Below are 15,334 nucleotides of genomic sequence, written 5' to 3'. Positions count from 1 at the left end.
GGAGCACACGCCTCCGAGCAGTGCCTCCCCGAGATGCGCTCTCAGTAGCGGTGTTTCTAGCCAAAGGTTGTGGCAAGGGTATCCCGGCCAAGGCAACTTGGGCAAACCCTGGGGGCGGCTCCCGCTGCACTCTCTGGTCAACCTCCCCTTAAGAAAAAAAAAAAAAAAAAAAAAAACCCGCCCGCGGAGGAGGCGGATGTAGGGGCGGCCTGTCCAATGGCAGCTGCGCGCTTCGGAAGACTTGGAGACTTGAGCCAGAGTGAGCGACAGAGCCTGTTCGCACCGACAGACGGACAGAGGACCAGAGAGCTCTAAGGCGCGTCCACTGTCCCCCGCCGGGCCCCCGCCCTGAACTTCGGCCCCAGCGTCAGCTGCTCCCCCAGATACAGCACGATGCACGGTCCTGGCGTCGAGACACGGGAGACCACTGTCCCCTGGCTCCCGAGCCCTGGCCCCTAGCGTCCAGCGCTGCTGCCCTGCATCAGGGAGGGCCGCAGAGACCCCAGCCTCGGTTGGCGCAGGAGCCCTGCGGGTAGGGCCTGTCCAGCCCAGCCAGGCGCCCCGGCCCATCATGCTCCTCCTGTCGCCGCGCAGCGCACTGGTCTCCGTCTATTGCCCGCAGATCTTTCTCCTTCTGTCCAGCGGCAGCTACCTGTGAGTGCCGCCGGTGGCCGGTGGAGTGGGCGGGAGGGGAGCCCCTAGCCACTACTGCTGTAGGAGGGAGGACGGAGGATGTGGCAAGAGGGTCATGGGGTGGGGTCCTGGGTGTCCTGGGTGCACAGAAGCTGGGGGCCTTTGAATCACTTTGCTGGCCTAAGCCGCCCATATAGAACACCTGGGGGCAGCTGCGGCAATGAAAAATTTTAGCTTAGGGGTCGGAGAAAAGGTGGCCTGAGAACGGTCTGACTGCCCTTGCAGATTAGGTTACGTGCACTGAACGTAGGGACCGGAGCTAGCCATTTAAGTCGAAGATTTCCTATAGCAGGATCCTGAATCAGCGGGAGATCTCCCTAGGCCATATTAACCCCACGCGGCGCGCACCGCCGGGCCACGCTAAGGAGATCGACACACAAACTGGCAAGCACGTGCATGCTGCGCCTCACCAGATAGCCAGGTTGCCGCCCCCCCCCCCCCAGTCTCCGGTCATTCGCGCCATCCTGCCGCGCCTGGAGGACTTGAACCTTGATGTGCTTGACGCCTCTCCTGGAGGCAAGGAGGGCGCTCACTATGTGCCCTTAGGTCTCAGAGCGCCCAGGTATCAAGGCCTAGGGTGTGCGCAGAGCAGGGCGCACCAGAGAAGGGTAGGGCAGCGCCCACCAGGCTACGGGAAGCTCGGGGCAGGGCCCAAGGCGGCCCTGTGAGCCGAGGGGGCGCGTCCGCACAGCGGTGGCTTCGCCCGATGCCTAATGGGACGCATATGCTCTGGCCTCCGATTTAAAAAGAAGTTTGATTTATGGAACCGCCGTTTGGGGGAATTGAAGCTGGATGCTACTGATTAAACCTCAGAGCCAGCGCTCCCTCTCCCTCTCCTCCCCTCCCCCGCCCCCTCCTTAACACGCGGGCCACGTCCGGGGTCGCCTAACGCGGCCAGAGGCGGCAGCCGCTTTCCCGCTCTCTGCACTACCCCCTCCCCGCCCCGCGGCCACAGTCCTGATAAATTGCCCCGCCCCCACCCCTTTTAATAAAGACGCGGCCAATTTCTTCTCCAGCTCCTAGGAAATTACTATCCTACCAGTTTTCCTTCTATAAATAGTCGCGCATCTTGAAACAAAAGTTCGCAACCGCAGCCAGATGCTGCGAGGCCGGCGGTTTCCCCGGCTGTGGAACATAATTACAAGGTCCGGGCAGAGGGAGCGCTCCAAGCCCGGCGGGCAGCCCTGGCTGCAGAGGCATCGCCTGGGGTGGGGAGTAGCAGGCCTCCCGGGGCAGGGCGCAGGGCCCGTGGGCACCGCCTGATCAGTGGGGACCTGGCCAAGAGAATCCTGCTTCTGTTGTCCTTCCTTGAAATGGACCAGGCAAGGACTCCAAGGGCTCCTGGTTCTGGGGATCCTGAGGCCTCCCCTTCCCTAGATTCTGGCCACCCCAGTCTTAAGCTTGAAGAGCCTGCAGTTACTTTGTGTGAGATATCATTTGGGGACACTAGCAGCTGAGGTTTGGAGGAGGTGTCCAGGTTGGAGGGCCAGAGGAGAGGATGGTAAGGGTGATTTGCCCCACAGCAACTGCAGGGCTCTCTGGCAGATGGTAGCCAGTTTTCTCCTGGAGGGACCATTCCAACTTTGAGATAACCTGCAGAGTCTACCTACATAGGTATGTCCCTGACTACACAGCCAGTTCTGGGGGCTGAAATTCTTTAAAGGGAGAAGTTCCAGTATGTTCAGACCAAGGCTGGGGCCAATATGAGTGGTGTAGCTGAGGTGGGTGGGTGGGAGGTGGTAAGGCACACCAGGTCCCTTCTTCATCACTAGTCTTGCTTGGTGTTTAGCCCTGAGGGGTGAGGAAAAAGAGCCTGTGAGGGCTAATGATTCTAGTGCTGGGCCTTCCTCATCTTACTGAGTATCTCAGGGTTGGCTGCATAAGATGCCTGGGAGGGATGACAGCATGGTGTGCTAGCCCACCCTGGTCCAGGCACCCATGAGGCAGGACTTGGTTAGATGGCCAGTGTAGAAGAACTCTGCCAACAGTGGGAGGTGGTAGGGGTCAGTGTGAGACACCCCCTCCTAGCACTGCAGGAATGTCCCAGAGGATGCCACAGCGAGGAGGGGCCCTGAGTGGAGGCTGTGTTCTGTTCCAGAGAACTTTCCAGAAGGCATCCCATTGCTGGGATCACAGAAACTAGCCAACAGTTGATCCTGCCCCTTTCAGCAGGGCTGTTCTCCCAGCTCCGCATGCTGGGCTGTCATCTGAACACAGTGAATCCTAGACACATGCCTGGGCCCCTGTTGTTGATCATGTTGGACGGGTGTGCTGGCCTGGAAGGGCCCTGAGCTCCCATCAGACTCCAAGTGTGACCCAGCTAGGAAAGCAGCTCTGGTCACCTCTACCCATGATGTAGGTGAGGGCCAAGTGGGGAAGCAGCAAGGGACCAAGGGAAGGCAAATGGGAGCTGAGGCCACAAACAGGATTTGGAGTGTTGGGTCAGCTGATGCAAGGGCCTGACCCAAGCCTGGAGCCAGAACCAGCCAGGGCTACTGTAAGGGCAGGTCCCTTCCGTTCTTGTCCTGGATGTGGTAGTTGGCTGTGATGACCCCCTCCCCATGTCTTCCGGTATAGCCTGTCATGGTAACCGCCTGCTCTGGAGAGCTGAGTGAGTCATGGGTGACAGGATGGTTACTCACCGACCACCTGGCTTGGGGGTGCAGAGGGTGCTCACCACTGTCCTCCCCAGGCCCGGTCAGGCCTCTTCCTGGCTGCTGTTGTGGCTTTGCCGGTGGTGCTGACCGCAGTCCTAAAAGCCCTGTGGGCATGACCCTTGGCGAGATGGGTGCTGAATCAGGCTGCTCCTATGGCATCATAGTCCAGGGGGAGCAGTGTGGGTCACAAGACTTCAACATGGACAGGTCACCTGGGGGATGGCGTCTGTCCAGGCCAGGCCTAGGTCTCCTCAGCAGTGCCAGGGGAAAGAAGTCTCAGGTCAGGCCCAGTTATCTCAGGGTTTGAAAGCATGCGACAGCCCTTAGACTATTGGCACAACAGGATTAGAGCTGGAACACCCGAGGACAGCTTAACTCCCAGGAAACCTTCCAGATGGAGCCCCCTTAACCACAGAAAACTACCCCAAACCCACTGTGGTATTGTACGACTCATCAGCTGAGAGGGGAGCAGGGTACAGGCTGGGATGGACTGCTTCCAGCCCCTTTGTGTGCAAAGGGCTTTGCCTCTTGGGGCTTTGGCTGTGGAGGAAGCTGGAGGGCGGAGCCCTTTCTAACCTGGTTTCCTTGGAGTCCTGGAGACCAAGAGGCATGCCAAATCTGGCTTCTCATCCTTGCTCCACCTCTTCCTGCCTGGCTGTGTCCTGACCCTAGCTAATACCTCTGCTCAGAGAGACCCTGTGGGGGGTCACCAAACCTCACCTGGAGTGCTCAAAAGATTCAGGGCCAGTGCTCTCAGTTCAGACCCTGATGTTAGGGATAGTCCAGGAGACAGGTGGCTCTTGGGTAGCAGGAGCGTGGGCATGTGGTTGGCCACTAGTAACACAGAGGAGGTGTAGAGGGAGCAGTCACTCAGGAGGGAATAGTGTATTCTCCGGGTGTCTCAGGGACTTCCTTTAGGTGGATCTAAACAGGATTTTTAAAGGATGGAAAGGAATTTGGGCCAAACTAGATAAGATCACAGTAGAGACTCCTGAATGAGAGAAATAGGCTGTCAGACACACCCACCCAGGGGTCCCCATGGAGATGGAGAGGTAGACAGAGTACTGGAGTCCTGAGAGATAAGGTCACCCAGACCCCAAGTCATCTTATGCCCTGCTGACTCTAGTCCCCACATGGTTCTTCCTGCCATGATCCATTCCAGAGGGGAGAGGTAGCACAGGCAGCTATCACTAGTACAATGAGGCAGGTGATCAGCAAGAAAGAACAGGTCTAGAGATGATGCTTCCTGCCTCTGCCTCTTGGTCCTTGAGCTCTCCTGCAGAGCCTTCACGTCTCAGGCTGGTCTAGATGGGCACATGGACCACGGTTCTATTGCTGTAGGTGTCCTGGTGGACATGGATGCCCTGCTGAGGTCTGAGCCAGTGCTCTGATCATGGTAGTGGCAGGAAGGCTGTGACGGAAACTAGTATTTTGGACCCAGGCTGCGTGTCAGCACAGGGTCAGGGGGAAGTGTCCAGCATCAGATCCCTCTGCAGAGCCCATAGCCAGCCCACTAACCTCTCTATGTCCCAGGCAGGTGAAACAGCTTCAGCAAGATCCCTGGAGGCCTCCATTTTGCACAGTCCTGACTCCAGCTGGGATAGGGCTCAGCTCCCCTCCCAAGGGGACAAGAGACTGGCGCCCTCCCTTGTCAGATGAAACCCCTGCCCAGGGCTCCCTCAGCCTGATGAAAGGGTCATTGTGTAGTACAGGCCGCCCGCTGGCCAAGGACAAAACGGCTGTTTGTCCTCTCTCCTTGGTGTGGGGCTGGGGGCCTCCCCTCAGGCTGGCCGATGGGTGGGGGGTGGGTACAGGTGCACTCCAGGCTCCCTCTCTTTCCTTGTCTCCTAGTTCAGTCTGCCCCTCCCCCCCAACCCCTTACCCACCCAGGGTCACCTTGCCCTTGTATAGGGATCCCCAGGCTTGGGCCAGCTTTGCTGCTATCTGGGAGACAGTGAGCTTTCCGGCCCTGGAGGCATCCAAGTAGATGTAGGCATGACATCAGGGATTCTGAAGAAGGACACTGCTGGACCAGGGGATCTAGTACTCTGGGAATGCAGTGTAAGCAAATTAGGTATGTGGCTGAAGCCACTGTATCAGTGCAGAGATGCTGAAATCATGGTTGAGACTGGGAGTAGAAGATGCTGAAGTGCTGTGGCAGCTATCTTAGGTTTTATATTGCTGTGACAAACACCATAACCAAAAACAGCTTGGGGAGGAAAGGGTTTATTTGGTTTGCATATCGCAGATCAGCCTATTGAGGGAAACCAAGCCAAGCACTGTACTCAGGACCTGAAGCAGAAGCCATGGAATAGTGCTGCTTACCAGCTTTCTCCTCATGACTTGCTCAGCTTCCTTTCTTACAGTACCTAAGAGCACTCCCTGTGGGATAGGCCCACCCTTATAATCTTTAGCCAGTCTTATGGAGGCAGTTCTCAATAAAGATTCCCTTTTCTTGGATGACCCTAGCCTGTATCAAGTTGATATAAAAACTAGCCAGTACTATAGCTATAGGTTGCGAAGCCTTCCAAGGGCTGGAGCTGGGCTGGGGAGAACAGCGATCACCCCCAGTCGGCCCAGTCAATGCACATAGCACATAGGTGGGGGAAAGCCAGAATCCCCAGGAGTCCCATCAGTTGATACTTAAGGGCCTCCATCACCTTCCAGAGCCCTCTGATATTGTGCTGCCTGATCTCTCTTTGTGCTCAGAAGTCTGCCACCAAACCCAGGTGAAGCTGCTACACGCAGCCAGGTCCCTGGAAAGAAGGGGACGAGTGGGATTCCAGATTGCTCCCAGCAGCATAGCAAGCCACCGGTGTAAAACAGATTTCAAAAGCCCTTTTGGGTTTACATACTTGTTATCCTAGCACTCAAGGCTGAGGCAGGAGGATCATAAGTTTGAAGCCAGCCTCAAATGAAAGCCTGTAGACTGAGAATGGACCAGCTGGTCATGTTTCCAGAAGGACCTGTCCTGTGGGCATGGCATGACCAGCCTGTCTGAAGTCTGCTTTTGAGTCTCTTTCCTCCCTGACTGCTGGCACAGGGGCTAAACCAAGCCACCTCTGGCATAGGAATGTGGGGGTGGGGTGATCACGGCCAGGTGTGTCTCAGGTCAGGGCGTCTGAGGCTAGATTTGAACCCAGGTTTATATGACTCTGAGGTACATGCTGCCTGTAGCCTCTAGCCAGCAATGCTGCCTCTCTCACATTCATTGCATTTTATGAGGGAAGAGAACCCAACTAGATCAGTTTGTTGCAATTATCTGTGGACCAGGAGTTCCTGGGCCCTCAGCAAAGGCTTCCTCAACAACTTGGAGGCTAGCTTTTGCTTTAGCCCTGGGGGCAGAGATGCGATGCTCCCAGGGGATGTGGAGATGCCCCTGCTTGCCTTGGCTCTGCTCCAGCAGCTCTGAGACCAGCATTAAACAGGAAGAAAGCAGGCCCAGCAAGCCATCTTGGGCCCTGTGTGTATGTTTGATGATATGTTCACAGGTGTGCTGGACCTGGATTTGTGGTACTCTTGGCTTCTCTAGATCTTGGTTTCCCATCTGAGAGAGGCTCTAGAGCTGCCCTCTAGCCAGCCCCACCGCATTGGGTTGACTCTCACACTGCCTTCATTCATCTTAGCCCTCCTGCCACCGTTCTCCAAGTCCACACAGAGTGAGCCTTGCAGCTCCCACAGCAGGGAGCCCTGACCACCAGCAGGGGTGACCCAGGAAAGACTTCCAGAATAAGTTGACCAGAGAAGCCCCAGAAGTCATCTCTACTAGCCTGAGGAGTACAGGTTGAAGCAGGGGCTGGGGACTGGACTGAGGCTGACCACCTTCCGGGAGGGGACTCAGGTTTTCCAGGGGTGACTTCACCTCTGGCAGGTAGTGCTGGGACTTTCCAAGTGCTGCTGACCTCCACCCCACCCCGGAGCCACCAGACTTGCTACCCTGCTATCTCCATCATCTGTTTTCCCAGGACATGCTGTGTCCCTATAGATCAGGTTGGCCCATGGGGAGGGATGAATTTCAGCCACCATATGCTCCTGTGGACAAGAGTGTGACCTCTCTGAGGACCTAGCAGGCCTGGCATTCCCTGTGGTGGCACTGCCACAGGGTGGAACACCGGGTTAAACATGCCAGCCTCCCAGAGTGACCTTCTAAACTTTGGACCACAGCATGGGCTGAGATGCACCTAAGACTGATGTAAGAGAATCTGGGGTTGGTTGGGCAGATGGGTGATGTGAAGAGAGCATTAGCCAGGGCCTGACAAGTCTAGATCTCTTTATCTTTCCAGAGCTCTAAGACAGAGATGTATGGCTTGAGGGAGTCCAGGGACACAGTCCCCAAGATGGCCAGGAAGAGAATGCTTAAACTTCCATCCTGTCCTCCTGCAGTGGGAGATTCTAGGGCTGGACAGCTTCCCTTGGGATTGTGGTATGGGGGTGGAGGGTGGTGCCCCTGGCCCTGCCTAAGGCTCTGTGTAGTCTTCCTGGCGTTTTTACAGTAGAGTCCACCTGAGGAACCTCCTTTTGTGCACTAGCCCCGTCTGAGAAGCAGGATAGGCTGAGAGGCCAGTGATACCCTCTGGCAGCATGCAGGTCAGCATTTCCTTCTGGACCCCTCACAGAGCAGGGCGGGGTGTACAGGCAGGTCTATAGGCCCGGAACCGAGCCTGGTCTTCCTCTGTGCCTTCCAAGGTGAGGATTCCTGTAATGGGAAGGAACAGGGTAGCCATAGCTGGGGTGGGGGTGAGGGGAGTCAAAGAGGCAGAGGCCAAGCATTTGGCTTTACCTGTGTCAAGCTGCTGTTCAGCCTTGGACAAAACACTGCCCTTCTTTGAGCCTCATCTGGGAAATGGGAATAATAAACTCCTAGCCAGGCTGGACACTAGGACTGAGTGACTCCTTCCCCAGAGCATTTCATCCAAGGCAGTGGGCCAGAGAGGCCATTAAGGTCATGGAGAAAGCTATAAGGTGAGGGACTCGAGAGCAGTGCCCAGGGGGGCTTCTATCTCAGATAGGTCCCCAACAGTGATGATAGCAGACGGCAGGGATGAGTCTGGTCCCTGGCTAAGGCTAACACTGCCCTGGGTGCTGTGTGGCCAGCAGACCCCATCCTCTCTAGGCTTTGTCTCTCATCTTATACTGGTAAGAGCTCAGTTCTCTGAGGTCTGTAGAGAGATGGTGCCTCGCTAGCCTCTGTGTGTGGCAGACTTGGTCCCCAAACTTACAGCTCAGAATATGCTCAGAGTGTCCCAGGAAGTGCCAGCTCAGCCATCCAGTGTTTAGACTCCCCAACTGGCTGGCAGTAGGCCATTGGGGCCTGCAACTCCATCCCACCTTTTATACTCACCTGCCCATCTATCGCTAGGTCTCAGGTTGGGATCTTGGCCAGCCATGCCTTCAAGGCACCCCATATCACATAGGTTGTATAGTAAGTGTCACCCAGGGCTGATGGGGGTCTCAGCCCCAGTTGGGTTTCAGCAGCCTCGGGGGCCTTGGCGTCTCTGGATGTGGTGATCTCCATCTGTACTGTGGGAAGCAAAGAGAAAAGCCAGGGGTAAGGCTGGAGAGAAGCCACCTCACACCCTGTGCTGGGCTTGCAGTGAGAATGAAGCAGGGTCAGACAGGCTTCCTGGAGGTGGAGGCAGTGAGCTGGATATAGAGTCCTGTTTGGCTGCTGAAGGGACAGGGCAAAGACTTGGGCCATTAGGGCTAGGACCTGGCATGTTATGGTGGGCCTTGTGTACCAAGAGAAGTTCTGAACTTTCTGAAGTTGGAGGTCAGTGGAATTACAATGACTGCTGTAGGGCTCAGTGAATCAATCCATCTCCCCGGCTTGGCCCCTTTGCCCACACCTCTATGTGCCACTCTTTGGCTGTGGCTTTCTATCTCTAGCAGCCCCAGCCTATCCAGGCCTCCTGCTCACTGCTGGTTTCTCCCAGACTGCCTTCTTTCTCTCCAGGGTGGGGTCCCAGGATGCCTGGATGGAATGCCAGCTATGTGGAAGGGTGGGAAAGCCTTTAGCAGAATCTCTTCTCTCTTGCCTGGGAACACCAGGAGCAGCTGAGGGGAGCAGTGGTCCGGAAAGATGGGAGCATGTGGGATCCATGCTGGAGGGGAGGGGCTGCCTACAGGAGACCTGTCCATGGGCAGACTGTTCTTTCTCCTGACAGATGGGTAGACTGAGGCCTGGGTTGGTCAGAAAAGGTCAGAGACTGAGCAGAACTGGAACCAAGTCCCCACGGCCATAGAGGCCCTCTTTAGGAACTAGCTTCAGGCACCCTGACTTTCACCTCAACCCCTGGATATTCATATGGCAAACAGAGACCCATGCAGGTCAGGAAGGGACTTTGGGGTGGCTGGATTCCCAAGAAGAGCCCTAAATGTATCTGCCCTCAGCCCTTTCCAGTTGCTGGCTACCTCCAGGCCTTTCTAGGTTTCTTTCAGTCCACTGTGAGGAGTTCCACGGGGATGGGTAGAACAGGTCGGGAACTAAACTGAGTGGGTTTGGCTCTGTGCCTATGGGTGCAGACTCTATGTCAGCACATGCTAAAGGGCAAGTTGGATGGCCAGGCTGGACCTGCCCCCTGACACTGTTCTGGGCCTCACCTGGATCCAGGCACTACCTTTTGAGATGGTACACACCTGCAGCCTCAGGACTCCGAGGTCTAAGCAATAAGATCAGAAGTTTATTGTTGTCCTTAGCTACTTAGTGGTTTTGAGATTAGCCTGGGCTACATGAGACCCTGAAACAGAGCGGTGGTGGGGTGCGGTACAGAATACAACTCTAGAGCCGCATGCTCTCCCCATGTTTCTGAGCTAGGGTTAGCAGCAAAGGAAAAAAATACAAAAAATAAAAAACAAAGGAGGAACAGAGGGAGGACAGGTAGCTTGAAGGCAGGGACCTTGGCACCTGCTGTGTTCCACACTATCCAGTTCTGTCCTAAAGACCTGCTGCCAAGGGGACCTGCTGTGCTCAGTTCTGACCTGGGTGAACTCTCTCTGTTCAGTCTTATCTAATTCAGAGTATAGAGTGTGTGTGTGTGTGTGTGTGTGTGTGTGAGAGAGAGAGAGAGAGAGAGAGAGACAGAGAGACAGAGAGAGAGACAGAGAGAGAGAGGGACTCTGATCTGGGGTCTCAGGCCAGTCTACACTGGGAAGACATTCATATCCCCACTTACCTGGCAAGAGCATTGAGGTTCTTCTAGCCCTGTCTCCCAACCAACCCCCCTGAGTACCCTCTGTGCTCCAAAGCCCAGGAAGAACCTTTGGGCCCCTCAGCTGAAAAAGCCCTGGACACACCTGCCCACCCGAGGGAGAGCTCAGTGCCACCCTCCAGGGGATTTGCTGAGTTACTTCCTGGATGAGTGGACCCAGGCCCGCCTTCCTGGCCGATCATAGATAATTAGAACATTCTTCAAATATTTTGCCGGAGGATGCCCAAGAAGGAAGAATTACAAAGCGCCCTGGGCCAGGAGCGTGGGCTGGAGTTGCTGAGCAGCTGGGCAGCTGGGCAGATGGCCCGGCCAAGTCTGGGGGGGCCCCGAGGGAAGCTAGACCAGCCTGCCCCTACCTTCCAGAGTTGGGACTGGGGCTGAAGAACATGAGGAATAGGTGTTTCAAACCCAGTGCCATTTTAGGACTAATCAGTTACCTGGCAGTGATGGGGAATCCATGTCATGGGGAGTCAGCAGCGAGCAAAAGGCAGAGCGTGCTGCAGATGACCTTCAGACAGGACTTAGGGTCACACACTGAGTTCAGGGACTCCAAGGGGGCTGGGCAATGCGATGCCTGTGAGGAGGTATATCTGCAGTGGGACAGCAGATCCAAAAGCAGAGCAAGTGGGGGGGGGGGAGGGGGGGAAGAGGCCAAATGCTCCTGTCCCAGTGTGGGTAGGATGGAGCAGAGAAGGCTGTTCAAGAGACTGCCTCTGAGGCTGGAAGATCAGGCCAGGTCCTGAGATGGGGCAGGCTAAGTGCAGTACAGACAGGGCCCGGGCTAAGCCAGGAGTTGAAGCAGGTAAGAGTGGTGGGACAAGAGGGCTAAAGGCCTGTCCTGGGGGAGTTTCTCAAGAGGCACCTGCTCCTCGGAGAGGAGTGCCCAGGTCCCTGCGAGTCTCCAGGCCAGGATGCGCTGAGTGCCAGTTCTAAAGTCCTTGCATCCTGTGCTAGTCTTCACATTCCATGACTTCCCTCCTGTGTGTTTGTCCCAGCCCAGCAGCCTGGGGGCAGCCTGGTCCCGTGTTGAAAGGGCTCAGGCCAGAGAGAAGAGCCCTGCAGAAGTCGCTGCTATTTTTTGCTCTTGTGGTGGGCAGAGATTTAAAGGGAATACTGGGGTGGAGATGTCTGGTTCTGTAGCCACCTTAGGACACATCTGTAGATTTTGAAGGTGGCTAGAAGCTTCTTCTAGGTGACAGAGACTGCTCCATTGGTCACCTCTGCAGCTAGCAATGACACCATTTCTCTCTGGCCATTTAAGTGGTAAGGGACGAGACAAATGACATGGTTGCCACTGACTTGTCACCCAGGATGAAGAGAGGGGGCCCCATGACTTCCCTGTAGCCATTACCTGCCCTGCTACACTGAGGGTGCTCTGCATTTCACACAGCTGGGCATGTGAGCCACAAGTCAGGTCACTGACACACTGACTGTGTGTCAGGACATCTGAGATGCCTGACTGGAGGCCTTCATCCCCTCACAGATCCTTCATTTGTTCACCCATTGAGGCATGGGGCAGTGGGCCACATTCCTGCTCGTTGCCTGCCCACCAGCCCAGAAAGCCGAGCCTCTCTGAGTCTCTGAGGGAAAAGAATAGCAATTTATATCACACTTGGCCCCCGGTGTTTTCATATAGGGTCATTAAGTGGACCTTGAGCTCAATCTAGCACACAGTAGGTCTTCTCTGACTCAAGCACTTTAAAACTCTAACAGCATAAAGGATGTAGATTAGATTCCTATGCCCCACCAAGGGCAGGCTTTGGGGGCTCTCTTTCCTGAAGGAAGCAGGAATATTCTCCATACTAAGTAAGGAAAAGAGGGCTCTGCCTGGGCCTAGGGAACACCCTTTCCACAGCCTTTAATGTGAGCTGGTGCTCTCCAAGGATGTTGGAGTTAGGGGCTAGTTGGAGGAGACTCCAGAGTGAGGCCTGGCCTGAAGAAGGGATCTGCCCCCTACATATGACTGGTGACATGGCTGGTGGCTGGTCACTACTGGCTGTGGTCACTGATAACTATTTTCCCTTGGTTCTTAGACCACGAGTGAGCTGGCTAGGTTGGAGGGAAAAGCCTGAGGTCGGCCCCTTGGGTGGGCATGGAGACCACAGTGGGCACTCACTATAGGCATGGTGCCCTGCTGATCCCAAAGGGCCTGGTGGAGCCAGGAGTGCATCAACCATGCGTGTCCAGCAAAGGACCGGAGTGACCTCCGCCTCAGGCCTGGAAGATGAAGGTGCCCCCCGGCACATGTCACCATTAGCTGTGGTGTGAGTGCGTGCGTGCATACCTCAGTGAACCTTCTCGTCATCAACTCTGCCCTGTCCAGGATGCTCTCACATCCCTTTTACTGATGAGGAAACTGAAGCACAAGGAAGTTATGGAGTGTGTCTGCACCTTCCCTGCACAGCCGTGAAGAGGCATGCTCAGGGTTCTCACAGAGCTTGTCAGTACCCGAATTTGTGGCCTTAGCCATTGCATTAGAGGGCTGGGTGTAGCTAGCTTGCCCTCTGCCACTGGGCAGGGCTAGCAAGGTTGAGCTGTTCTCTTGTGTCCTTTACTCCCTCTTCAAGCCCCTTGTCATGAAGGCAGTCCTGTCCCCGTAAGCATCTGGTAGGTTGAAAGGTCTTCTTGTCCAGGACAGTCCATCTTGTCACAGTGCCCAGCCTAAACTCAGAGCTGGGCATCCCAAAACTCAAATCCCTTGGCCTCTGCTGGCCTTTATCTTGCTAGGAGCCTGATCCAGGCCAGAGGTGAGGAAGGTTTGGAGGCACACAGTGTGGCCCACTGTTCCTGGCACTTTGCCCATGTCCTAAGGCCCCTGAGCAAAATTTTTCCATGGAAAAAGTCAACAACAAAGGCACACCCCTGTCAGCCAGGCTTCTCAGCACACAGGCCTCCCTGGTCTGGCCACTTGGACACCTGAGCAGGCAGCTGCTGGCTGGGAAGAGGGTTTTCCCGACGTGGGATGAGAGCCGGGACCCACCTGCAGGGTAGCCTGCTGAGGGAGCCAGGCATGCTCTCATCTCACAGCAACCTTGGCAAGGCCCCACATGCCACTAGCCTCCCGAAGGCAATGATCACTTAGTTTTTAGAATTTTAAGCATGTTTCCCACTCATGGGCTCTGCCTGCAGTCCACTTCCCTGTCCCAAAGGTTTGGATTGGCCAGGGTCTAGCCTGTTCTAGGAGCTTGGGATCTGATCAGACAGTGCCGGGAATTAGGGTATGGAGAACTGCAACCAGATCTCTACACCATAAGCCGAAATGAATGAATGAATGAAATGAATGAGCGAATAAAGGCTTTTTAGCAAGGAGGTGGCTCAGATTGAGTTTTGAGAACAAACTCCAAACAGGCCTAGCCTGATAGGATAGCATTCTCCTAACCCCAACTACAAGGGCTGAGGTGGGAATATAGAGTGTTCAAGGTTGGCTTGGGTTACAAGTTGAGACCCTGTCCCCACCCCCCACCCCAAAAAGGATGGACAGCATGCATGAGTTTAATCTTGAGGACCCATATGGTGGAAGAAGAGAAATGACTCTCATAAGCTGTCCCTCTGATTTCCACACATGTTCTGTGTGCGCACACACACACAATAAATAAATAAATAAATCCTTTGAAAAAAGAAAGGAAGGAGGCCTGCTCTGCACCCCTACTCCCAAGTCTCTCTCTGGACTTACCAAGTCTTCATGGCTTCCCAATGTATAGTTCCTCCTTCACACTTGAGCTCTGGAAGATGGGCGCTGGCTCTGAGTGGGACTGGAGGCCTCCCAAGCTCCCCAGCCTCTCTGAGCAGTGGCCCCCATCCCTGCCAGGCAGAGTCCCTGCATGGTTGGCATGTAGGGAGACCGCCACAGAGGTTGGCCTCAGAGGGCAGTGTCGAGTACTGTCAGTGGGATTCCTGCTTAGTGCAAAGGAGACAAGTTCGATGTCATCTTCAGATTGTGACGGTACCTGATCACCGAGGCTATGTTCCTGGTAGTTTGTGAGAGTGTGCGGGCACAAACTGGGCCGAGGGGCTGGAATCCCTGTCCTGGCAGCACCAACCCTCATTTGGTAAAAGTCGACTTCCAGGAGGTCCTTTACTTTGCAATGTGTAGGATCCTGTGAATTGCAGTTGTTTTTTTAAAATTTTTTATTTTACATGTCGATTCCAGTTCCCCCTCCCTCCCTTCCTCCCTCTTACCCTCTCTCCCCCCTCACATGTACCCTGACCACCCTCCCCTCCTATCCCCCACCCCAATTCCACCTGTAGGGCAATGCCATCCAGGTGGGGTCATGTAGATCTGACAGGTCATGTGAAGTAGGGACTAGGGCTTCTCTCCTGTCTCTAGATTGAGGCAGTTATCCCTCCATGGGTGATGTGTTCGCAAAGTCCTTTTGTGCTCCAGGGATACATCCTAATTCCACTGTCTGAGGTCCCTTAGACTGCTCAGTCCTTCTGGCTGAGACCCATATTCAGGGGGGCCTGAGTCAGTCCCATGCTGGCTTCCCAGCTATCAGTCTGGGGGCCCATTAGCTCCTCCTTGTTCAGGTCAGCTGTCTCTGTGTGTTTCTGCCGCATGGTCTTGTCCTCTCCATCTGCATCTGGGTTCTAGTTCGACTCAGTGTTTATGTATGGGTGTTTGCTTCTGTTTCCAACAGGCATTAGTTGAGGGCTCCATGGATAAGTTAGTTGTTGATCTCACTATCCGGGAGGGCATTTATGGTAGCCTTTCCATGGATGCTCACATTGTTAGTTGGCGGCAGTCTTGTAGGTCTCTAGACCTTTCTTTGGGTTCAG

The 15,334-nt window shown here is 55.1% G+C and overlaps 1 protein-coding gene across 2 annotated transcripts in view; it reads left to right on the top strand.

Moving 5' to 3' along the window:
- The window catches only part of Wnt7b (Wnt family member 7B), a 44,456-nt gene that overhangs the window by 3,892 nt on the left and 25,230 nt on the right, over positions 1-15,334 (top strand). Inside the window, exon 1 of one of the 2 annotated variants that reach the window (XM_051189556.1) lies at positions 187-654. The exons of the other annotated variant lie outside the window; for it this stretch is intronic. Coding sequence (XP_051045513.1) covers positions 572-654 — 83 coding nt within the window. The 5' untranslated portion in view covers positions 187-571. Of the gene's footprint in view, positions 1-186; positions 655-15,334 lie in introns of those variants that run through there. 2 annotated transcript variants of the gene reach the window in all.

Source organism: Phodopus roborovskii, unplaced genomic scaffold, assembly GCF_943737965.1.
Source record: "Phodopus roborovskii unplaced genomic scaffold, PHOROB, whole genome shotgun sequence".
NCBI classification, from domain to species: Eukaryota; Metazoa; Chordata; class Mammalia; order Rodentia; family Cricetidae; genus Phodopus; species Phodopus roborovskii.
Note: the sequence above shows the minus strand (reverse complement) of the source record. Positions and strands in the feature narration are given on the sequence as shown.